Source organism: Thalia democratica, chromosome 4 (assembly GCF_965202585.1).
Source record: "Thalia democratica chromosome 4, ktThaDemo2.hap1.1, whole genome shotgun sequence".
Taxonomy (NCBI): domain Eukaryota; kingdom Metazoa; phylum Chordata; class Thaliacea; order Salpida; family Salpidae; genus Thalia; species Thalia democratica.
In genome coordinates this window covers 48,307,341-48,334,643 of record NC_139168.1, presented here as the reverse complement: position 1 = coordinate 48,334,643, position 27,303 = coordinate 48,307,341, and the positions used below count along the sequence as shown (strand labels likewise).

The following is a 27,303-nucleotide window of genomic DNA, read 5'->3' as shown; positions in this document are numbered from 1 at the left end:
TCATGGCATGAGTAATTCGTACAAATATTATTTCTAAATTCTTTTGTTGCTTTTTAAAGTAAATTTAAATTTTACTTGCCTATGAGCAATTTTTCTGTATAATAAACTAACAGATTTTGATACTTTTACAATATAATTAAGTCAGTAACATAAAAGACAATAAAAACTTTTTGCTTTTTTTTTATTTAATTTCAGATCTGACAAAAATGGAAGAGTATTTTGGACATGAAATATAACTGTGTTTTGATTTTTGGACTAGTTTAATAAAAAACTTTAAAAAGTTGTACACAGTTTTATTTGAATACTTTTTCTTGGAGCACATTGTAATCTTTTAAAGACTCTATGTAGCTGTTCATAAGTAATGGAAAGCAAAACGTCATTAGTTGAACTAAGTATCTGTGAACAAAATTAGTTGTTCTTTTTAATAAGACATTTATAAAAAATCTTTTAGACAACATAGCATAATAAAAACTTACTTAGCAGATTGATAAATTACAAACGTATTTAGAGTCATAATCTACATTATTAAGTAGTTTATCAATAAAGGCTAAAAAGAGATTTGATTTTTTCATAAAATTACTATCAGCATTTATTTTAAAGTTTTAAATCAGGGCTCGGCAAGCTGCGGCCCGCAGACCAAATGCAGCCCATCATTTAAAATAAATACAAGCAAAAATTTAAATACAAGCGTATTGAGGAGACTTTGCTGTAACGGATTATCTCTGAATTTAATAAGTCTACCATATCCTATGTTTTTAAAACTTTTTTATAAAATTTTTTGTGCAAAATAAAAATAATACTTCTGAATATCTTTAAAAAATATTAAGTGCTAATATTCAACTTTGTCCGAAAAATTGTGTTTTTGTTTATTTTTGAAAATAAAATTTTAAGTTTGTATTTGAAAATTCTTTAAAAAAAATTCTTTTTAAGTAAGACTGTAGAGGTTTTTCACTAATTGAGGAAAATATAGTCCTTTTAATAAACAATAAGTAAGTTTTTAGAGTGTACTTTTTTTAAAGAAGATATGGTTACTCCCTAAATTTGATCGCTTGTATCTAAAGTTTTTTTGAGTTTTAAAAACGATAAATAGCAATTTATAGCTCATTTGTTGCTGTATATAAAAATTCAAAAAGTGTATATTTATTCTCTATGACCTTAAATGTTATGTTAGGCAAAAGCTTGAGAAATTATTTTCATACGTTGTAACTATATAAAACTATTTATATACTAATACATATATGTTGTATAATGATTTAGTTCATTAAATTCATGGCCGTATATCTTATTGTTCTACTAAACGATGAGCCAGAATCGATGGTTTACAGAGACTCGCCTGGATAAACTGGAAGGTTGTTCTATTTCAACCAGTATTAAATAATGGCGCTCCATGGTAGCTACAGAACTCTACTCCAGCTATTATCTTCGTGATTCTCTGAACGATATTAGTGACAATTCTAATGGTACCACTACCAGTAAATCAACTAAGGGCAATAAAAATTAAATTTCGAGTTAATTTAAAGAAGAGTCCATTTCTGTTTCAGTGGTTTTAAAATTAAAGCAATAAGCCACTTGCCTTAAGTCAAGTAAAAATCAATAAAAATGAGTCTAAAAATTTAATTATTTGTTGAGAAAAAAGTTATGAGCATTACTAGTTAGCAAGTAAGGATTTAGCAGAGGATTATAGACAGTTCAAAATTTATTTTTGTGTGCATTGTCATAGTTTTTCGATTAGATTTGCTTGTTTTTGTTTTCAAATTTAGTTATGTGAAAATTTTAATAAACGAGAGTCTAGTTCTGCGTAAATTTGTTACTTAGTCAAGGCCATCTAAATAAAGATCTTTTCAGCTTTAGCTTAGCGTATGTAGCTCATTGTATCGTATTTATATGCACATATCGTTCATCGTTCATAAGTAGAAGGATATTAAATAGGATTTTTTTCTTAAAACGTAGTTTTTTTAACAAGTTTACAGTTTCAGTACACATTCTCATCCAGACCAGTTTCATAAAAAGTCAGAAAATTTACTGTTAGACCATAGTTTACGTAATTAACAGAAAAAAAGTTTTAACAATACAGTACACCTGTTTGATGTTATAAATAAGCTTCTTTTTAATGCTATATATTACACAAAGATTTTTTTTTGTTGTTTTTTACGTTCTTTTTTTTTGCAATCATTTATTTACAGAAGGCAATAGTCTTTTTTTTTTGTTATAAAAATCATTGTTTGTAAATAAATAACCACATCAGATTTTAATAAATTGATTCCAAAAATAAACTATCTAGTGTAGACAAATTCACAGTATCAGTACTTTCAAAAGTTGTAATTATGTATAATGTAAATTTTTAAATACTTTTTGACATAACAAACCAAATATGTATCAATAAAAGCTTGTTGATTAATTAATTCATAGTAATTTTGCTTCCTTATTTCCGTGAAAAAACAAATAATTTTTCATGTGTAGAATAATAATAATGGTTTATTAAACAACAAAGCGCTCAAAAAAGTTGACCTTGGGACCTAGTGAACAAAAATCTTCCGGTTATTGATTAGCACACTATTTGTCTACTTAGATTATTGTGTTATAAATTGTAAGGAATTTACTTTGTTTCAATTTACTAAGCTTTAATTTTTATGTAACTACTAAAAGCATACTTATTTTTAGAGTGCTAGCTCACCTGAATTTTTTCTAATAATAGTTTTAACTACAGTACACTGATACACTTATGTGCTTCCTCTCACCGACAAATATACTCACCTACCTCTTCACAGTTACTTAATCTTTTGTCAGTTTACTTTATTTAAGTCAGCTTCATTTAACATTTCAACGATAATAAAAAGTAGTTAGCTACCTGATTTTTTATGATAAATATATAACAATTATTTATTGCGTTTTTAAGCCTCAATATAACTATCGCTACAATAATTAAATACTTATTTATAAAAACACTACAATTTAATAACATTTTTGAAAATAAAACTGATTCTTAAAATTCTTTTATAAGTACAGAACTTCTTTAAATATTCATACGGAAATCTTGAATTTGTTCAGTATTGATACATAAAATTTCTTAAGGATTTTTACAAATTTTTAAACAATTGTAACTAATAACCAAATGCTTATTCGGCAATAAATTCAAAACTATAAAAAAAGCTGATTCTCTTTTTTTTTTCTTAATTTATAAGTTTTTTATCATTTGAACTGACAAATACTAACATTTTGTCAAACTTTTCAATAAAATTTAGCTTGACGCGTACGAACTGTAGTTATTAAAAAAACTGTTTTTATATAAAAATCGATATATAATAAAATTCAATTAAAATTGAAAAATATATAGTTTTAATAATTTCTATTCAGTATTTTAAAGTTTTACATACTCAAAAATTTGTTTTGATTGACTTATCAAAGGACCTTGTGATAGATTTCAAATCATATACAATATTCATGATGAATAAAATTTACTATATACAGTAAAAACTACAATTAATTGTGTTTAAAAGTTTGCCATAGTTTTGAAACTAGTTTTTGCGGGAAATCAGCGTTTATAAAAATTATACTTAGCAGAAATTAAAAAAAAATCTAGAATGATTTGTTGAACTTAGATTGGTACCTAACCACCATACATGTATGCTTGGAAATTAACATAAAGAAGCTGTTTTTAGTTAATTAAGAATATTATAAATTGGTTTTATTAACTACTTATTCATATAAGTAATAAAATTAGCATACAAATTTAAATAAAATCTAGAATTATTGTGTTTAGGTTTATTGGTACTTTTATTAATTTAAGTTTAAATTTACTAGTGCACAATTAAATCATATACTTTCAAACACTTAATACAATGTTTCTTATAAAACTAATATGTAAAAGAAAATTAGAAAGAACACCATTATATTGTAAACGACACTGGTACTAATCTAAAGACATATCTAAATAATCAGATGGATTCAATTGACCTAAATTAATATTTTAAAAAGCTGTAGTCTATAGAATACTAATAACTGAAAACAGCAAACGAAATGGTTAGTCCAAGCTGAATCTCACATTCTTCCTCAAAGACACATTTCTTAATACATACCCGCCATGTTTGAAGTCCTCGGCTTTTTGATTTTCTCAATATTCTTCAAAATCATATCATGAAGAACTGACTGTAAGTTATAGCGAAAATTTTTAGTTTTACATTTATTTGATCTATATTAGTACAATTTCATTTTAATAAATTATTAACTAGTAGACAACAAACTGATAAGATCATAATTTAACATATTTTTTAAAGTAAATTAAAAGCAATATTAATTTAAAATAGAACCAGTGGTATAGCATTAAAAGTAAGTATTTTCTTTAATAAAACATAAGGTTAAATGAAAAATACAAACAAAAGCACACTAAAACACATTCTAGTGCATCTTGAATAACGCAATAAATAATAAAAATATACTTTAACATAATAAACAAACACATGGAAAATTGAAGTTATTATAACTATTATAACACCATTAAAAAAATTATTATTATTATTAATTTCGGCTAAGTATGTTAGCCTTAAAAATTGATTTAATAAATAGTAAAAAAACTACAAGAAAGACTATAAATAGTTAAAGTCATTTAAATTTTCTATGAAAATAGTTTACATATTACAATCGACAAAATAAATAAATAATATGTCCTAATTTTAATTTATTATTTTTTAATAAATATTACTGAGGCTCTATAAATTCTACAGCATTATTTACGACTATAAAAATAATACAGATATTTTAAACAAATAAATGTAGAAAAAAAAAAAAGAGTTATATAGCTTATTGTATTGAGTTTAATAACTATTTTTATAAGGTTTACAGACAGTTCCAGAGATAGAATTAGATAAATGTAATAAACTAAATAAAGAATTATTCTTCATGAACAACTTTCTTATCAACAACTTAAAATGGTTGCAATAAAGTAGTGTGTAGAGTTCTCGACCTACACAAAGTGTAACATCAACAATATCCTGGGTTAACAGTATATTAAGTGTAAACAGGCTAAAAAACCAAAGCATTAACCAAAATTTCAACATACCAGAAATGCGGAAGACTCTATATATATAACGGATCAAAAGATGATTAATGGAAAGAAAATAAAGATTCAATTTAGTGCTAGTGAAAGAAAAACGAGTTGAGCATTCCCGTTTGACCTGGATAAACTTAGCATGGACTTCTAGATAACTTGTTTGTGTGCCTTATGTGAGCTTTTTTCGTAATATTTTTGCCTTTTTCAAATTTAGCTATGATAAAATTATCTTTAATATTTTAAGTTTAGTTCGATGATAAAAAATAGTAATTCTTATAATTCCCTTTAAATAAAGATTCATACTTGTATTTTTATTAAGCAAAGGGATATGTAGAGTTATATAACTCATTTTATCGTATTTAATTAAATGTAACTATCTTAACAGATCGTTCATTTCTTGAAACTAAATAAACTTAACGTATCAAATAGATAAACATTTTGAAAGAATTAATAAATGATTATTTTTGTTACTCAGAATTTTATGGTTGTAGCTCACAGCAGCTTGTTACTGGAAATAATCATACAGTTTTTTCAAAATAAATATCCAACTTAATAATAAAATAATGAAACAGAGTCCCAAGACTGAAAATTTAATCTTATAAATGATATTTTAGGTTATAAATTTGAATATTTCTACATAAAAAACTATAACAAAAAAAGAGGAAACAATTTAGTTTTATCTCATTTTCATTAAAATTATATACAAACAGAATTAAGCATTTGTCAATATATATATATACAACTACTTAAATTAACTTTTTAGATTTTAAATACTTTTTTTACAAACTTACATAGTGGTTTCTAAGCTCACAAGTCATGAGTCTGCACTGCAAGTAGTGTTTTTCATCAAGTTCAACGACAAACTGCTGCAAATCATCAATGTGTGGGTATTTAGCCGCTTTCTGCATAATCTGCCCACTAAAAGTTAAACACAAATTAAAGAATAAGCGATGAATACTTTTACATAACAAAAAAGTGCGGTTGAAGAAGGTTAAAACGTACGAAAATCAAGGTTTTATCTAAAGTTAATTTGATTCATGTTTGATAATTCAAAGCTACTCGACATACAACTTGTTTACTCGCTTACATTTTATAACTTTTGTTCAAATTTCCTAAATTATAAAAAGCATTTCAAAGTGAAAATTAGTATTTATAAGTAGTAACCTTTAATAAAACAAGGTAACTTTATATAGAGTATTTACTCACAAACTTAATTTATATTAAAATATATTAATTATTTTTATTACTAAAATAATAAAACTTTATCAAATACGGAAATTTAAAATGCGGAATATTTAAGACAATTTTTGTATGTATGTACTTTAAGAAGCAGAAATTGTATAGGGAAACTAAGTACATACGAATGCTTTATATACCATCTTCTGCTCCTAAAATTAATTGTTTTTTATTTCAGAATTCATCTATAAACTTGAAAATTTTTGATATGTATCATCTTAGTTTTTGTTTAAGTTTTCATGCGTAAATAAGTTTTAATTACGATTATATAAACAAAATTGTAGAATGCAGTTTACTATCTAGGTAATATTTTACAAGGTCGGAATGTTTCGAACTAAAATCTGGTAACAAATAGAACAGTTAATTTTCACTTTCATTATTATTTCAGAATTCACAAACTATCTTATTATTTTAACATATAGAAATATTTTACTTGTCTTTAACTAAGCACTATGAAAAAAGATGTTATTATATATAAAGTAACTTATATCGTTCCATCAGTCTATTATTAGAAATCATTAACTGTAACTAATAATTTTAACTTAATAAATAAATTTAAATAAGGCCATATGGGGTAGGAACATTTTTTTACAAAAATTAACATTAGCTCGTATATGAATTTAAGTATGTACTGCAAGCCAGTTTTATGGAACTTTTAAAAATTATTAAACTTTAGAGATATTTGAACTTTTATGAAGTCTTTCCGATATAAACATACGAACTGCAATTTTTTATTGTCAACTTTCTCAAAAATTTAAATATTCGCTAAAAATATATCTTTCCTTTATTTTTTGAGCTAGAGTCCTCAAAGTTTTGCTAGAAATATTCCTTATATAGTCTAAAACAGTGCTTCTGAAATGGGGTTCCGCGGAACCTTAGAGTTCCGCGAAGCCTTTCGAAATTAAAAAAAGAACATTTATTTAATTAAACATTTTATTTAAAATTTAAATTAGGTGTTCCGCGGAAAAGTTGAACTTTGGAAAAGGGTTCCGCCACTAGAAAAAGGTTCAGAAGCCCTGGTCTAAAAGACTTTGAGAATTGAAATTTTTTAAATTAAAAAAAATTATGATGAAAACAAGAGATGGTGCTTTTTTAAATATTTCAAAATTAAAAAACTCCAGCACTATTTATTCATAATAATATGAAAATTATTTTTAAAGTAATAGTATTTTACCACGTTTTTAGTTTACAACTTCTCCAAGGTACCTATTGAGCTCACAAAGTTTAATCGCATATATATCCCGAAAGATAATTTTAATTTTGCTAAGCAGTTAAAATTTCTAATAGCTAAGATAAAACTTTACAAAATTAGATCAACTTTAAAAAACAAGGTAAAAAAAAAACCGAAGAATAACTCCTTATTTGATTTATTAAGTTTGCTTAGCTTTAATTAATGAACGATCTGTAAAGATAATAATAAGATACAATTAGCTACATAACTATAAACACCATATGACCTTAATATGGATTCGATGTATTTAAATGTCACAGAAAACAAAACTTCTATTTTAAGTTACACTTTACAACTGGTAATTAAAAAATAAATATTAACTTTTTTATGTTTTATTGGGAACGGGTCACTTTCGCACGAGCGTCACTTTTGCACGAAGACACTTTTGCACGAAGGGACACTTTTGCACGAGGGGACACATTTGCACGGCGTCACTTTAGCACGAGGGGACACTTTTACACGGCGTCACTTTTGCACGGAGGGTCACTTTTGCACGAGTGGACACTTTTGCACGGCGACTCTTTTGCACGAGAAGACACTTTTGCACGGCGTCACTTAAGCACGAAGAGACACTTATGCACGGTCTTCACTTTTGCACAGCGTTATATTTTTACGGATATACTTATAAACTGCAAAAATTTTAAACAATCATTCAATTTTGAACGGAACTTCACTTTTGCACACTCCTAATTTTTATTCTCTCAAATAATTTTTTTTTGTCAACTTAAATAATATTCGCTTTTAAACGAAAGTTGTTTTGAATGAATAAAATGTAGTAGTTTTTTAATGAAATTTTAATGTAAATATTTCATAAATTTATTCTTTCAAAAATTTATTTTACAAACTAAGTTTCGGTCAAAGACCTTGTAAGTGCTTAAATAAAGTTCTTAAATAAAAGTGTTTATTTGAAGTTTTACGTAGAACAATATAATAACGTACCACAATTCATTAATTCATATTTGAAATCTTAATTTTAATAAACTAGATGAATACACATTTCTAATTTCAAATAAAAACTATTTTAAATACATAAAATAAAAATAATCTCAATCTCGTTAATTTTCAAACAGAAAGATAAACTTAATTTAGTGAGGCTTTAAAACACGAATCTTTAGTATAATTTTTTACTTATATCTCTTGATCTTAAAATTAGCATTATATAATTGTTAAAAAATATTTTAAATTTATCTTAATTTTAAACAATTGTTAAATAAAAAAAAGATTTACTTAATTTATGAAGCGTAAAGGTATTTTAAATCTTATTTGATGTTTATTTTGTAGTTTTTTTTTTAATTTTAGCGTGAAAATAAAAAGAGCAATAAAATAGCGCATTTTTCATGATTTAAACTTGGATTATTTCATTACTATAATGTTGCATGATCATGATAAGCCAATGAGAGAGTAACATTTGGAAGTTTGAACTTATGGTCGAAAAAAATATACAATATTAGTCTTCAACCGCTACAATATTTCAATAATGAGTCTCGGCAGAATTACTTTTTATTATTGGTCAGTTGAAATATGGAACAAACTACCAGATGAATTAGTTCCTTGTAAAAAGAATTTTGATTTAAGTTAAAAAAGTTTAATCTGAATTATATGTTAATAATTTAATAAGAAATTTTTATCAACCGTTGATTTAATTTTAAGATTTAGCTTAGTTTATAGTTCAATTTTATTAGCAACACCTTTACTCTATTAATGATGAGTCTTTTTTCAATGTATTTAATGATTATTCATCTGGCCAGTCTATTGTTAATGTCCTTGTAGCAGTAGGTTTTTATTTTTGTTGTTAGTCAATGCAATTAAATATTTGATGTTGATCGTTCTACATCAAAGCGTAAATAAATATAAGTTTGTGGTTAAAATTTCGCTTTTTATGTTAACCTATAAACTTTATATCAAATTACGTTTTTATCTTTGTTTTAATAAATAAACTATTTGTGTTTGTATTTATATTTTTCTTTATGTGTCTTTCACTTTAAGTGGTCTAGGTTTTGATGCCTAGGTCCATCATATAGACAATAAACTTGTAACCGTAGAGTAAAATATATAAAAAGGCATAGTTTTTGACTAATATATTAGAGTTCAAAATAAACTAGAACAATTTATTTACACTTCAAATAGTTTTTTATCCTAGTTTCTAAATAAATTAAATTTTTTGTCCCTGGTATGAATCTTTTGTAAATAATTTTATTTTATCTTTTCGTTAGTCTGTTTCTAACATTAACTTTTACTGTTTAAGATTTTAAATCTTTTATTTTTTGCCTTAAATATAAGTAAGTTATAAAATTTTAGTTTTCAGTTTCTTTTTATGCAACAAATTTGTACTAGCTAAAAAACTTTTAATCAAAATGCAAAATTGATGTTCCATGCAAAAAAGTCATCATGCTTAAGTGACGCTCGTGCAAAAGTGACGCCGTGCAAAAGTGACACCGTGCAAAAGTGTCCCCTCGTGCTAAAGTGACGCTCGTGCTAAAGTGACGCTCGTGCTAAAGTGACGCTCGTGCAAAAGAGTCGCCGTGCAAAAGTGTCCCCTCGTGCAAAAGTGATGCTCGTGCAAAAATGTTCCTTCGTGCAAAAGTGACACCCACCCGTTCTTGCATTTGTTTCCATTTTTATTATTATTTCATATTGCTCATTTAGCTATTTGGTAAAAATTGATAATTATCAGTACTATATTTCGGTTTTATATTGGTAACAAATACACTTTTTAACATTGAAATATGTTGTATGAGAATTTCCGTTCAATGTATTAAAGAATTATGTTTGAAGAAAAACAAATATTTTAACTAAACTAATAAACAACAAAATAGTTTTTTAAATGAACAAAATTTATTTTTGTTATTGATGTAAACCTAATTATAAATTTAAGGACGAAGTAAAATCTTGTTACAAATTCTTAATACAAACTAAGTTCTATAAAATAGTTACTTAATTTAATTTATTTAATGTGTATCTTATTACACATACATATTTTAACAAGTTAATTGCTTTTACTTCTAGTTATAACTATTATGCATTTAATATTTAAAACAGTGTAAATATATTTATAGTAGTAATAAAAACATTTATAAACAAGGATTTTGTTTTTGCTTTATTCAATTTTAAATACAGAATTAATAGATTATAAAAACAATATTCTATTTATAACTTCGGCTACAGAAAATAATAATCAAAATATTTTATATTTAAAAACTGACCGATTCAAATGATACTTAGAAATGTTGTCAAGAAAACTAGCACTTTCACTCTCGACAGAACGTAATTCACCAAGTGTTTCTTCCTGAAATTAGAAAAAGCTAGTTAAATTGTGAAACGTTTTATGCTATTTGAATATCTATACTAAATAAGTTAGTACAGCAAACATAACTGTTTTGTATTTATAAAAATAATTCTATTTTGGAAATTCACAATGTAATTTTGTTATACTTTAATTGCTTTACTATATGCATAAGCTTAGCTCTTTAATTTTACAAAACCATTTACATTATCAACTAATATCTGTATGTCTACGAAACAACCAAATGATAAAATAATTTTTGTAAAACGAAATAGCTCACCGCAGAACAGAGTCATTACAAATAAAATTAAAATTTCCAGAAACATTAAATTTAAAAAATATATATATATCGAAATTCAAACACCCCAAAATATTTAATTAAATTTCAATAGAATTTTAAATTTAGAGACTAGGTTTTTGGTGATTTTCAACAATTATTTTTAGTTTCTTAAATTAAACTTCTCCTGCTTTTTTTTGGTGTAACATTGATGTTAAAGCAATCAGAAAACTTGTAATCATTTAAACGTAGTTAGAAATTTTATTAGGTTATTAATTGGAAGCATGTAAAATTAATTTCCTTGAAATAGCAATATTAAACTACGTTTTATTGCTTTGTTATTTTCGTATCTTATAAATATTTCTATAATGCTAAGCCTATAAATAATAGATGGAAAATTCAAATTTCAACCCTGTACTTTTTAACAAAAACATGCAAACAAATTTTGAAGACTCAAAAATTTATAATTCTATTTTATTTCATAATTTAAATACAGTATTTTATTTCGCTTGGAAAATCTAAAACTAAAAACAAATTGTACTTTTAATTAAATATTGAAAACTTAAAAACTACCTACAGTCCTGGAGACTTTAATTTAAACAAACTTATTACGATACTTTTATGTAGAATATTTTTATTAACAACTTTAGCTGAAATATATCGCATATTTTTGACAAAAACAAATTGTATTCTAGACATTTTATATGTTGTTCATAATAGAAATAAGTACATACAGAAATAAGAACATATTAGCTGTATGTAAATGTTGAAAAAGAATTTTTAAATAAATAAAACTTAGTTATTTGAGATAAAAACAAACAATATTTTAAATTTTTCAGATATATGTTTATCCTACTATTATAAATTTTTTTAAGTTTTTATATTTCATCGCTTAAATTAAAGTTTTTTTTTTGTAAAAAATATAAATAAAGACACTTTATTTACAAAAAGTAAAAACTGTGCAAAAAAATTTAGAAGTATTTTACAATATTTTAAAACCTATAAAAAGAAAAAGGCTAGTTTCAAGTTTGTTATTAAACAAAACTAATAACTTTTAACACATTACACAAAAAAAAATATTATAAATTTTACTACATTTGCACATTTTTTTTAATTTCAAGTCAACCAAACAACTATGCAAAAGTACAGAAAATAAAAAGTTCATTTGTAAGAAAGATATTTCAAAAGGTTGTCAAAAATAGCTTTATCTGGAAAAAAATTGATTAAACGCTGAAAAATTGTATAAATTTAAAAAAAAGGTTTCAAGAGATGTTTTACACTTATAAAACAATACTTCTTTAATCTAAGGATGGGCAACATACAGCAACGGCTGGATCCTGCCCCTTAAACAAATGTATTTGACCCACGTCTTTAGTTTATTTATATAAAATTGACCTAAAAAAGAAGTTTTAAAAATCATTTTAATAAAAATTTACAAGTTTGACAAAAACTTGACTATAAATTTTTGTACTAATTACTTGACTATATTGACAAGGTTTGAAAAATAGATAAAATAAAAACTATTTCAAGGATAAGTTTACAACTATATCTAATAAATGCGGCCAATTAAGTACAAAAGACTTTCATACATGGAATGTTGACTAGAGAAACTGCCAATCACTACTATTTACTTTAAGATTGATATTTTAAAACTTTAAGTGCATGCTAACTCAAATGTTTTAAATTTTTTATTGAAAAACTTTTATTATAAAAACAGCAACAAATAAAACAGCTATTACTAATAAAAAAATATTATGTAACTATAAATTAAATATATAAGTTTTAAAATTAAACTTAAAAAACTAGTTATAAAATAACTTTATAATTTAGATCATACAGTAGACTAGTGTACCTGTGTGTACTTATCTAAACACTTTTTTACCACAACAAACCTGAATTTGAACTCCGAAGTTGTTACCATCTTCAATTTTTGGTATACTGTGAGTTACCCACATTCTTACTGTATTACATTTTGTAACTATCGTTTGTATTTCTGGTTTAAGAAACTCATTCACCTTTTTTAAGAACTCATTGCACTTCGCAGGACCGTTTGGAAAAACAACAATCTTTGTTCCTACAATAATTAACAAATCAAAATACATTTTCATTGAGATTATGACTTGAGCTTGCAATTCAAAACTCCTAACTAAAGACTTAAGTTGTATTTTTCAGGTATGCGTAAATGTTTATTTATTTTCAAAGTTTTAAAAACCTTTAAAAAACTACAAATTTAAGTTCTTGATATAAGGTACATATAAGAGGGGTAGACAGGTCTTAAAAAAAACAACTTAAAAACTAATAAAAAACCTTTTTTCTTTTTGAAAAATAACTTTGGATAGAGTTTGGTTTTAAAAGATAACACTTTCTCTTTAAATAATTTGTTTTTAAAAAAATTATATTATACTTCTTTTTGCCATGACAGCTGTAGTTTGTCAAATCCTGCTATTTGAGTACTGTGTGGTCTTGCTTTATTCAAGAATTTTTCAAGTTATTTAAATCAAGGACATAAAGAATAAGGAAGTTTTTACATCTGACTTTATTTTAAACATCTTTACCTTGGCTAACAGTTGCTTCTACCGTTTTTTATGATTAAAATTAGTTTTTGAGATATAAGGGTACAATTGGATATTTAAACAGGTTTCCTATGTATGGGCAGAATTGCAAAGAGAAAAAAAAAGGCCATTTCATTAAAAATTTACCTTTTCCTGCAAGATGTTTTTGAGCATTTGTTTTCAAATTTTCACAGTCTAATATTAGCTTATGAAAAACAATCCTAATAAAAAAGTTTTTTAAATTTCGAGTAATGATTTACATGTATTATTTAAGACTAAAAGTTTACTTATTGGTATTGTTTGCTTTTTTTCAAACTAAAAACTGAAGTCAACTATAGCAAGGTTTCAGTTTTAATTTTTATTTTTAAATAAGATTTTTACTCACAAAAACAAATTTTTAGAATATTAAATATTTTTATTGTTCATCGAGTTTTTAAAATTTCCATTAAGTATTAAAAAATGTAAAACCCTTAGTATACTAACAGACATAAAATTAGTAGTATATCAAATGAAACAATTAGTCAAACAAATTTAGTTGAACAACATTAATAAAACTCATTTTATGACCTTCCATTTCATAAGGAAACTTTTTCTTTTGATCAACTTCAGAATCACCAGAACCATCAACTTTTCGTTTTTTACCAGCTGGGCCATCTCCATTTGAAGCAGTAGTAGGAATGAGTATACCTAAATCTTGGTGGCATTGATGAATGTTTTCCAGCAGTAAATTTTCCTTCAACCAGTTATCAAGTTCTAAAAGCTTTTTTGGAAAAAAATATTTCACCAAATCTTCAGCTTCCGTTGCAATAACTTTTTTGAACTTTTTTGTCTATAAATATTTTTATAAAACTTTTAGTTTATCATTAGTTACAGAACTTATTTTATATAAATAAAAATAAAGATTTCTTTAATACTTTTTACTAATACAAATTTTTATAGTAAAGTGTAAAACATTTCATGTGTAGTGTACATAACTAAAATATTATTTCAATTATATCTTTGATTAAATTTATTTTTAACAACTACATCTGAAGTATAGTTAACTTTTAATAAGCCTCTTAAAAAAATATACTTTAAATATACAAGTTGATTTATAAATTAATATCCTATCAAACAAACTTATCAACAACACCTAAAATACTCTCAAGTTTGTAAAAATTCAAAAGAAAAGCATAAGTACCTCTTGTTCAATATTGCTCTTTTCTTCAGTAGACAAACTCATTTTTAATTAAATTTAATTTGTATGCTTCAAAAAACTATTTCAGCTTTATAAATAAACAATAATCTCTCCTTATACTTTACTTAAATATCAATTTCATATACAAGTATTCATATGCTTTAACATTAAAAACTTAATTTAAATATCAGACTAGTCCGTAGCTGTACAAAAAATATTTATACTATTTTATTATTATGATTTAAGACTTAACTTAAAATTTTTTAAGACAAAAATACTTTATGTCATTTGTCTTCATTTTAATTGCTGTGAATCTTCAAAAATTGCTAAAACAGTCAAGGTAGACTGTGTGGCACTTTAAAAGAGAGATATTAAATAAATAAACTATTTATTATATTTGTGTGCAGTAGGCACCATAATTTAAAATACATAAACCAATTCAGAGGAATTCAGTTGATATTGCTTTCAGAAAAACACTAACATAATAATTACAAAAGGACTATAGAGAATAGGGTTACCATTCTTTGAGACAAAAATAACTGTCTGAGTGATCTTAAACTGCCCTGAGTCATCCTGAGTATATTTTTCATATCCATTAAAAACTTTTTGCTGGATTTGTATATTTAACCTGGATCGACTAAATCACACTCTAGATTAAAAAATAATTTTGTCTTGAGATAATTTTTTATTATTATTAAGACTTTAATAAAAATAAAAATTGTCTTTGAGTCTTCCTGAGTAAAAAAAAAGTCAAGATATCTTGAATTATCCTTAATACCCTGAGTGTGTGGCAACCCTGATAGAATAAAAAAATAACTACTGAGACAAAAATCTAGATTTTATAGTCATAAAAACTAGCTTGAGTTACATCAAGCTAGCCTGAGTTAATGTGAAAACTAGATAAAATAGTAAATTTTCACCAAAATTAGATAAATAGTTACTTTTATCAAGCTAGTGTATCTAAAAAAACAATATTATAACAAAAGAACTTTAAAAAAAATTTAAGATTATAAGTTAATTAAAAGTTTAGTTTAAAAAAATAGCTTGATATTTAGGAAAATATAAAACCTAGCCTGAGTTAAAAAAAAAGAGTTAGTCAGAGCTTTTTAAGAATTTTAACTAGATAGTTTATTTTTAACTAGGCTGAGTAAGTGCACCCTCATTTAAGAAGGATGTAATAATATGTGCTTTCTATATGTAAATGAGTTTTTTCAGTTTGTAAACAAATATAAGTAATTCTCAAAACAAAAAGCAAGTTAAAACATAGGAATGGAAAATATTGAGTGTTTTCTTCAATAGATATAAATAAGTTCAAGAAAACAGCTCATTTTAAAAATTTTAGTAAGTTGAATTATCTAGAAAAGTTAAGGATGTAATTCTACAAACACTTAGCTTGAAGACTTTCAGGTAAACTTTGGTTTTGTTGGCAAATTAATAAGTGTATATAGAACTGTTCAAAATAATGATACTGTACACTTTGATGATACATTTATATGTGTAAAAAATAAAGCTTTTAACGTGGGTTTTATGTTTTAGAATATTATGTTTAAATAATCAAGCTTTGTTTGTAATTATAAAATAACTTCTTGTAAGCAAGTGCAAACAAAGTCAAATCAGTTTCCAATATTCTCTAATACTTCTTTAAGCACAAACCTCTACCAAAACCCTTCATTTACAGTCTAAGTCTTATAAAAATACACCAAATAAGTCTGAGTCAGCTTAAGTTTTATTTAATTTTAAACTAGCCTGAGTGTGTTGCAACACTCTTTAAGTTCACAAAAAAAAGACTTTAACTATATATTTCATTAGTATGAAAATAGTTGTTGTTAACATATTAATTTTGTTTGAAGTGATTTAAAGAAAGGATTCCTACTGAATGCTACTGTGCCTGTAAATAAAACTCTATGTAAGTTTTTGAAGTCTAATTTGAAAAAAGTATTTAAACTATCTTTTATACAGGTGTTTTAAAACTTAATGCTGTAATTATTAAGATAAAAACTGTGTTTTACCTTCTTAGTTTTTTTTTTTTACAAACTGTTTATGTTACTAATTTTTGCATTTATATTTGAACTTTTTTTTATTAAGTAGAAAAACATAATACTCATTTCCTTTGTTTTTATGATTTTCCAATTCTATAAAGAGTGTTCCTGCGTTTTGTTTTTTGATTTTAATTTATCCTGAGATTTCCAGCTAATGGGCTGTATAAACTTAAAACTTCAACAAAATATTTGTGTTTATTATTTTTCAGTAGTTTACAAAATAAGAAAAAAATATTTCTTGCAGTCTGGTAAACCTCATAAGGACATATATTTTTTACAATCAATAAAACTCAAAAGTTTAATTATTGGAGAGAATAAGGAAAGAAAGTTTATCGTTTTGATTATCCTTATTTTTTACATTAAAAGCTAAACTTCTGCTTTTTTTACTGTCCATGTTATTATTTATATTATAATATATTATTCATTAAAAAAAAATTTCAATGTTTGAATTTTAGAATATTAAAAATATATACTTCTTTTAGGGTTGTTTTTCTGATTTTTTTTAATAAAAGATTCCTTTAGTAGACTATTTAATAAATAATAAAGTTCTAATCTTTTAAATTGAAGAAGAATGGTTAAAAAAGATAAATATATTTTTAGCAAAGTAGTATTTTATTTCTTAATGGTTTGTGCCTTCCATAAAAAAGTTATTAGATTGATTAATTTTGATTACTTATATCTAGAAAAATAAATTTAAATTTAAAAGGGTAATAACAAGGTTGCAGAAGTTGATGCAACTAGCCTGAGTGAGTATAAAGGAGATACTTCAATTTGATGTAAAAAAGTTAGCCTTTGTAACCAACAACTAGTCTGAACTTCATCAAACAGGAGTTACCTGACTTAACAACATATTAAATTGATGGTAAAAAATTAAGTACAGTGCTTATTCACTTATCCGGACTTCACTTATCCGGACTTCACTTATCCGGATGCTCACTTATCCAGATAGTTTCGGTCACACAAAAATGCAAAAATTTTCAATATTGAACACTAACAATTTTGTTTGATACAAATGTTAAACGTTAAAAATTTAAAACAAACGTCTATTCTTTCTTGTCAAAGTAAAACTTCCAATAAAAACTAGTTTGTTAGGAGTGATATGTTTCTGTAAATTGATTTTAAACTTGTCAAAGTTTTTTTTTTATGTCTTCTTTTTTTTCTTTGTTTAAAAAGTATTTTTTGTTTAGAGAGATAGGTTGCGTTATTTTTTGTTTTTAAAGATAATTTCATTTTATATTTTCTCTTAAACAAAAATTAATCTTTTTTTAAAACTATAAGTTAGGGCAGGCGGAATTACAGATGAAAAATTTTACTTGCTTGACCCTCAGAAAACGTATATTGTTGCAGAGGGTTATTAAGTCTGATTTTTATCAACCTTTAAAAAAATTAAATTAATTAAGCTGAAATTTAGCATCTATTATTTATCATTTTATTATATATTACTCACAATTATGTACTATGTATTTGTTTTTACCATAGCACTTTTATTATGCATTGCATAATGTGTAGCAGTTATATTTATATGAAAAAATTGGTTTTTTGTGGTTATCCGGATTTTTAGTTATCTGGACATGTTTACAGAAAAATCTTGCTCAGCGTGTCCGGATAAGTGAATAAGCACTGTACTATAAATAAAAAATACACGTGTTGCTAATTACTTAATACTTGAAAATCATAATAATCAAAAAGCCTATTTATTTTCATAAAAAACAAACTTAATATTAAGAACAATAGTCAAAGTTGAAGTCTAGAAACTAATCTGAGATTTAGAAAAAAAATTTAATTTAACCTGATAATTGACAAATAAACATGAGAGATTAAAATAACCTGAAAAAATTTGAATGGCATGGGGAGAAATCAAACTTTATAATCTAATATTTTCATTAAAGCTAGAAGTTGTTTTTTTTTTATTTAAGTAACTTTCGACATATAATAAGAGATCAAAGAAAGATATTTTATAAATTATTAACAGAAGACACAAATTAAAACAAAAAAAAGTATTTTACTAAAAGATCTAAATCTTATCTAACCTTTTTGGTCTTCATGTTTAATCAACAACTTGTAGTAACTATATTTTTCAATTTGTCTCTATTTATTAACATGGTTACCACTCTTTGGAGCAAAATAGTCAGTCTCAATGAGCAAAAACAAGCATGACAAAAATAAACTAAATAATAAGTACTACAAGTACTGTTAATTTCCTTCCAATACTTAAAGTATCTCAATAATGACAAAAGGACTGAAGAAAAACACAACTTTCAAAATAAAAGAATATTTAAAAAGAAAAAAAACTAGGTTAATATTTAGTAAAATTATAACTAGCCTGAGAAAACATGAATTTTTTTCAAAAGTTCTGACTAGTTTAACTTAGTTTGACTTTGAAAAGTTTTTGAAATATTTCAAACTAGCCTGAGTTATCCTGAATGAGTGACAATCCTACTTCATCAGAAATTACCTAAATTTTCTTTATAATTCTTGACTTATTTTTCAAAAATATGATTTCTTCAGGTAGTCTGTATTGTTGAAATGAATACTATTAAAACTTCATGTAAATTGCTTAAAATAAAGAAGATAACCATTAAGTAATTTTTTCAAAACTCCAAGAAATTAGCAGTGATAAGTTTCAATTTCATTTGTTATGGAATTTTATTTTTATTTGCTATATCTAAAAAATTAATACAATCATTTTGTGTTTTGTTTTGTTCTATAAACAACAATTTACAGTACATACTGTAAGCTATCAATTTAAAAGCCAATGCTAGTTTTGGAAAAAAACATTAGAGCCCATATGGCTATAATTTATTTAAATTACTTGAGCTTTAGCAACTTGTTATAGCATATTTTTATGCATTTTTCAGATAAGTGTCTAACAGTTAGACACTTATCTAAAATATTTGAACTAAAAACTTAAATGTTAACTTAAACAAATAAATAACAGTTTTATTTAGGGTTGCCTTTCCTTGAGAAAAAAAATCTGTCCTGATTCAGTTAGAGATTGAAAAAAAAATCCTAATACCCAGTGTTATACTAAGATATACTGAGTCATCCTGAGATTTTCAAAAATGTAAAAATGTCCTGAGCTATCCCGAGTACCTTGAGTGTGTGGCAAGTCTGTTTTTTGTAAAAAACAAGTGACTCAAAACATGTTGATAAAATATAGAGTTGCCAAAAACAAGGTTGCCACTCATTTTTTAAAATTTTTCTCCAAGTTTTCCAAATTTCTTCCAGGTTTAAAAGTACACATTTTTGGGTCTATTTTTAGTTAAAAATTAAGTTTAAGGTAAAAAACTGTGTTAAATAGTAGAAAAACATTAAAATAATACTTAAAGCTACTTTAAATATGTTTTTTATTAAAAATTTTTGATGATGACAAAAATTTTATTTTTATATGATAGATTTTTTGAGTAAAACTAAAATTTTACTACTGAACATGTGAAAATTGTTAAAATTTAAGGTTTTTTCAGGTTTTTTAATGAATTTTGTTCAAAATTCCAGGTTTTTCCAGGTAAAGTGGCAACCCTGCGAGGATGATTTGTTTTTTTTTTCCTAGTTTCATAATCTCTTCCAGTTTTGTTAAAAAATAAGTTTTTTGATCAATTTTTAGTATTAAATTAAATTTAAGATTGAAAACTTCTTTAATAGTATAACAAAATTGATACTGTAAAGCTATTTTAAATGTGCTTGTTAATACACAAAGTTATGATTCATACAAAAATCAGGATTGCCACAGATTGGGCTGAAAAGAATTTCTGACTTTTCCTGACATTTTTTAAGGGCATAGGGATAAATCACTTTTTTTCACAATTTAGTCTTATTTTATTGAGTTTTAACTAAGCTACAAGTTGGTTTTTAAAGATTTTCTAAACTCAAAATATTTTTTGAGATATAGCTAGTCGACTACAATTTGGAGACTACAATAGGTCCAGAATACTAAGACAACAAATAACTTGAAGTCACTAAAAATTTATCTCCTCCTTCATCTTTTGAGATAATTACCTTAAACTTTTGGGAAATGTTCCTTGCAATATTTAGAAAGTTCTGTTGGTACAAAATATAAAAAAAAATTATGACAAAAAAGAAAAAAAAAAGTTAATTTATAAAATATTCATTTTTTATTATTTCAAATTTTGTTTTACTGAAAGTTTGAGGTAGTTATCTAAAAAAAACGTAGGAGATAGACTAGTCTTTTTTGCCGTTTTAGTTTGTGCCTCCCATAAGGTTTAAAAAAGTGTGTTGGTTTCAAGCACAACTATCCTCTGATAAGAAGTCTATCAGAAAATATATAAATTGCAAAAGCAAAATATTTTTAATGATAATAAACTTATTAAGGGTATTTTCATTATTAAGTTTCCTGACTTTTACTAACATTTTTTAACCCTAACTTTTCCTGACTTTTGTCATTTCTTTCATGTTTCCTGAGTTTTTCATATTTTAAGATTTGTGGTAACCCCATTAAAAAAATAATCTTTAAGATAATATATTTGTTCTTAATTGAAATTACACCACTTTACACATGGAAACAGTATTAAATTCCAGGTTTTTCCAAGAATTTAGTTATTATTGTTCAAAGTTGAGGATTTTCCATGTTTTTTATACAAAAATTTTTAATTCTAGTTTGTTTTTTGGATTCCAGGTTTTTTGGCAACCCTGTAAGTAGGTAAAAAACTAGAGGATGTTAATGAATTTTAGAGAGAAATATCAGTGTCCGTGATATTAATTTTTCATAAAACTTTAAGTTTATTTAGGGGTAGGGAGTACTTGGGTGATGTTTGCTGGACTTATGAGTCCATATGATTTAGATGTGTTTTTGCTCATTAAGAAGAGTCTAAAAAAAATTCAAAAAAAATGTATGCTTGCAGCCCAAAAACTAATTTCAATCCAAAAATCACATTTTTTTCAATTTTTTGACTTAAACAGGGTTGCCACTCGTTTTTCCAAAATATTTTCCAGGTATTTTAAATTTCTTCCAGGTCTTTAAAAGTACACATTTTTTGGTCTATTTTTAGTTTAAAGTTAATTTTAAGTAAGAAACTGTGTTAAATAATATAAAAAGATAAAAAAGATACTGCAAAGCTATTTAAAATGTGTTTTTTAATAAATAATAGAATATTTTTTAATGATGACATTAATTTTTAATCTATATGATAAATTTTTTGAGATCAACCAAAATTTTACTACTGAACATGTTAAAATTCTTAAGAATTCCAAATTTTTCCAGGTTTTTTGTACAAAACTTCTAGTTTTTCCAGGTTTTTTTGCCTAAATTATCAAATTCCAGGTTCTTCCAGGATTCCAGGTAAAGTGGCAACCCTGCTTAAACAATAATAAAATCTCTTATACATGTCTTAGACTTATAACTTACGTCTTAAATAAAAGCTTATACTTATTGACATCCATTTAAATACATATTATCTGCTTTTAATGTATTATGACCTCATAATCACCCTAAATGTGCAAAATTTGTCTGTAAAATGTAGGGGTAGGGAGTACAGCACTTTTTTTTTACATTGTAAAATTCAAATAAGTAAATATAATTTGTATGTGTTTTTGACCAGTTAAAAAGAATCTAAATAAAAAAAATTATAACTTTGCAAAAAAAAAAGTTGCTGCCCAAAAATTGAAAAATATGTGATTTTTGGGATTAAAATCAGTTTTTTGGGCAGCAACTTTTTTTGCAAAATTATTAAAAAAAAACATATTTTCCTTAACTAACACATCCAAATCATATTTACTTATATTTTACAATATGAGAAGAAAATGTGCTGTACTTCCTACCCCTACATTTTACAGACAAACTTTGCACATTTAGGGCAATTATAACGTCATAATAAAACAAAAGCAAATAATAAGTCAGATATATGTCAATAAGTATAAGCTTTAATTTAAGACATAAGTTATAAATCTAGGAAATATATAAGTGATTTTATTACTGATTAAGTCAAAAAATTGAAAAGTATGTGATTTTTGGGGGTGAAAATAGTTTTTTGGGCAGCTAACTTTTTTTTGAATTTTTTTTCAGATTCTTCTTATTAAAGCAAAAACACATCCAAAACATATGGACTTGAATGAATATTACAATATGACTAAAAAAAAAATGTGCTGTACTCCCTACCCCTAGTTTATTTGTTTTTTATAACTCAAATTTTACTATTACATTACTTATCAACAAATAATCATAAAAATTACATTATTTAAGTGTAAAAAAAACAACTAGGCAAATCAGTGATCACATGTGCGGATTGTTGATGTGTTTCTTATTTTAGGTCTGTTGGTACTTGCTTGGGGCTTTCAGCTTGATTATTTTTCCTTTTTTAGGGGTGTAAGTCAGGGTTGCCACTCACTTTTAAATTTTTTTTCCAGGTTTTCCAAATTTCTTCCAGGTTTTTAAAAGTACACATTTTTGGGTCTATTTTTAGTTTTAAGTTAATTTCTATATAACAAACTGTGTTGAATAGTATAAAAACTTTGAAAAGATACTGTTAAGTTACTCTAAATGTGTTTTTTAATTAAAAATTTTTTGATGATGACAAAAAAATCTTATTTATATGATAGATGTTTTGTTTCAAATTGAAATTTTACAACTGAAATTGTTAAAATTATGAAAAATTCCAGGTTTCAACAGGTTTTTTGATCAAAATTCCAGGTTTATCCAGGTTTTTTTCAAAATTTCTCAAATTCCAGGTTTTTCCAGGTTATTTTTACCTAAATTTTCCAATTCCAGGTTTTTCCAGGTTTTTCAAGGTAAAGTGGCAACCCTGGTAAGTGTTGTGAGTTTAACCTTGTAAATATTTTTTAATGGTAGAAAAACATCAGTCTTATTCTTCCCTCTTTAACAATGAATGTTTTTTGAGAATAAGTATTTTCAAAACAAGTATAATGAATAAGAATGTTTAGTGAATAGAGTAATAATAAGTCTAATTAAGTAATTACTTAATGATGTGACCAAGATATTTTGGTAATTGGACAGATATTTTTTAGTAAAAAAGTATTTTTAAGTACTTTTAAATTTAAATACACTTTTAGTTAGTTTAATGTTATTTTTTAAGGAGCAGGTAGAATTACACATGATGTAACTCACTTGCTTTACCTTAGAAAAATGTCTATTGGTATGTATGTCGGTTACATGACAATTCAAATTCAGACAACTCAAATTCTGACAATTCAAATTGATAAAAAAATATTAATAATACTATATCTCAATAAGTAATATAAATTTGAATAAAATAAAAAATATATGTTTAGATTTTATTAAGATCTACATGGCACTTTATTTTTTAGAAAGATCTTAAACATTTTTAAAGATATTTTAAAATTACTAAAAATAACTATGTTTTTTACTTTATTTCAGCCATAACTCAAAAAATATTTAAGGTTTAGCAAAAAGAACAAAGTTGCTTGTAGATATTAATATGACCTACATATATATTTTTTATATTTGACAAATGTAAATTACTTTTTAATTTATGGCTCTTTCAATTTTTTTTAAGAATTTGAATTGTCCAAACTTGAATAGTCGTGCACCCATGTATATCTGAGTTAGACCAATGTTTTCTGGTCATAATAAATATGGTACTTGTAAGTTGCAATCAAGTCTTTACAATTTTCTCTATTTTAAGCCAATCAGAGCTCACCCGTTTTTAAACTTTTCACAGTAACTTTTGTCTTTTCACATAAATACAAGTAATTTTTCACTATCATGACAGGTTACATGACAATTCAAATTCGAACTAAAATTCCGACAATTCAATTCTTAAAAAAGTATTTAAAAGACTATATCTCAAAAAGTAAAATAAATTTGAAAAAAAAACATATGTATATTTTATAATAACATATAAGCAACTTTTTCTTTTTTGCAAAATCTTAAATACTTTTTTGGATATTTTTAGAATAATAAAAATAACTATGTTTTTTACTTTATTGAAGCCATATCTTAAAAAATATTTAGTGTATTGCAAAAAGAAAAAAATGCTTGTAGATATTAATGAGACCTCTATAACTATTTTTTTATATTTGAAAAATATACATTTCTTTTGTAGTTCTGGCCCATTCAAAAATTTTTAATAATTTGAAATATCGGAATTTAAATCATCCGAATTTGAACAGTGTCATTAACCCAACATGACCGAATATTTATTTTGTGCTTTTAATTGTAAAAAGTCATGTTATGATTCCTAAACTTTCACAACTTTTTAACTTTTGATATATTTTTCTAAACCTTTTAATTTAAATGTAATCACAAAATCTCGGACCACACTTTTATGTTAAAACTTAAAAGAGTATTTCCTCAAAAACCATATATATAAAATAGACATAAATAAAAAAATATTTCATCACAATTCAAACTCGGACAATTCAAATTCGGACAACTCAAATTCTTAAAAAAATACTCAAAATACTATATCTCAATACTATATATAATAAGTAATATAAATAAAATTAAAAAATAATTAAATATGTAAATCTAATTGAAATCTACAAGCAACTTTTTGTTTTTTGCAAAATTTAAAATATCTTTAAAGATACTTAAAAATTAATATTAATAACTTAGTTTTCTGCCTTATTTACGCCATATCTCAAAAAAAAATTAACAAATTGCAAAAAAAAAACGGCTTTTAAATATTAATGGGACCTAATTATTTTTTTTTTTGAATTGTCAGAATTTTAATAGTTATACACACTTCAAAAAGTACTATAAATTTATAAAAAATTAAAAATAAATATGTAGATTTTATCAAATCTACAAGCCATTTTCATTTTTTGCAAAATCTTGTTAATTTTAAAATCACTAAAAATAATTATGTTTTTACTTTATCTAAATCAAATCTCAAAAAATATTGAATGTTTTGCAAAAGAAAAAATGGCTTGGAGATATTTATATGACCAACAAATAATTTTTTTTTTTGACAAATATACATTACTTTTTTCGTTGTAGCCTCTTCAATTTTTTTTAAGAATTTGAATAGTTGTTAACCCATTAAAAAAACACACTTTGAATATAATTTGCTTAAAACAAACGTTTTTACTTTTTAAAATATAAAACTACATAGTTATAGATTGCATGAGAAAACTCATCTAACGAAATTTGAAAACAAAATAAATTAGTGAACCACCAGGTTTACAAATTAATTTTGAAAAAATATATTTGTCAAAATATTGCCTTTAATTGTCTAGAAGTAATAATATATTTTTTTCAAATTGAGCTTCTTCATATTTTTACGATTTTTATATTATTTAGAAATAAAGACTTTTTAAGTTTTTAAAACTAGAAAATAAATATTTTAAATAATTGTTTTACGATTTAAAGTAAATTTTTATGCACGTGTAAAGAAATTTTTCTGTCAGCTGCAATCTAAAGCCTTCTTATTTGCTAATAGTTTACTTATTTCTATTTTAGTTTTAATTATTAAGTTATTTTTATATATTTGGGTAAGATGAGTTAGGAATAAGGGTAAAGATAACAAAAAACTAAATATTGTTAAGGTTAATTTAAGTGAAGGTTAAGATGTTATTAATGTACTGAATACTGATGTTTTATTACTTTACAACATTTCATTTGCACAACTTTACGCAAGAAAAAACTTCCAAAACCTTACAAGTCGCTGCCGACCTGCGATTTTCTGAGACATATTAGGTAATCATGATTTACTTACACCTTTTACAACTCTAAACTAGTAGTAGATGAAGTTTTAAAAAATTCAATTAAAAAAATATTTTGGCAAGTGGTAAGTATTAACTTAAAAACAAAAAAGATACACTTTAGATAAAATAACTTGTTAAATGTCAGTTTAATAAAAAAAATTTACTGAACAATTTTTTTTTATGTTGCTTTTTATTCTTTTTTACCACTTGAACAACATAAACTCTTAGTCAAAAAGTATCGGATAAAATTAAAATAAGTTAAACAAATTACGTTTGTTTTTTACAAGCTGTGAGTTATATTTAAAAATTTTTATCCATAGTTTTATAAATTTTACTTAGAAAAACTGAATCTTGTTTTGAATATTAAAACTATTTTCGCGTGAAATAAGAAATAAAAACGGTTTATGATCAAGTAATAACGACACTCAATAATCATTCTAAAATAAGGGACGATTTGAGTCAGATAAAAGTATTTTTTAAACATTTTTGAATAAAAAATGCTTATTATTTTTGCTGACTCAGTAAATATTAGAAGAAACACCTTAGTGCTTCAATAAGTCTTCTTTTTATTTTCTATGAGCCCCAGCACCGACCGTAACAAACCGAACTCAAAAAAAAAAACGACATAATTTGTCTTAGCTGTATCATGAAATTATTAGATTTAAAAAAAACAATCTTTTAGAACAATTAAGAAACAATTTAACGTGTTTTCAAATTTTTAAGTCAAGAAAATGAATCAAATTGTCAAGTACTTAAAGTAGCTGATAATTTCATCTACTTATAAGATATAATTGAAAATATTTACCTCGTATCGTAGCAGTT

The 27,303-nt window shown here is 24.7% G+C and overlaps 1 protein-coding gene across 1 annotated transcript; it reads right to left on the bottom strand.

Annotated features, from left to right (window-relative positions):
- Nucleotides 1-3,753: 3,753 nt before the first annotated feature.
- On the bottom strand, nucleotides 3,754-14,884 carry LOC145833701 (proteasome activator complex subunit 3-like). The gene is made up of 6 exons (XM_082940849.1): nucleotides 14,807-14,884; nucleotides 14,194-14,455; nucleotides 12,967-13,148; nucleotides 10,718-10,800; nucleotides 5,839-5,965; nucleotides 3,754-4,146 (listed from the first exon to the last, which is right to left on the bottom strand). The coding sequence occupies exons 1-6, from the start codon at nucleotides 14,846-14,848 to the stop codon at nucleotides 4,066-4,068; spliced, it is 777 nt and encodes a 258-aa protein (XP_082796975.1). The 5' UTR covers nucleotides 14,849-14,884; the 3' UTR covers nucleotides 3,754-4,065.
- Between the last annotated feature and the right edge of the window lie 12,419 nt (nucleotides 14,885-27,303).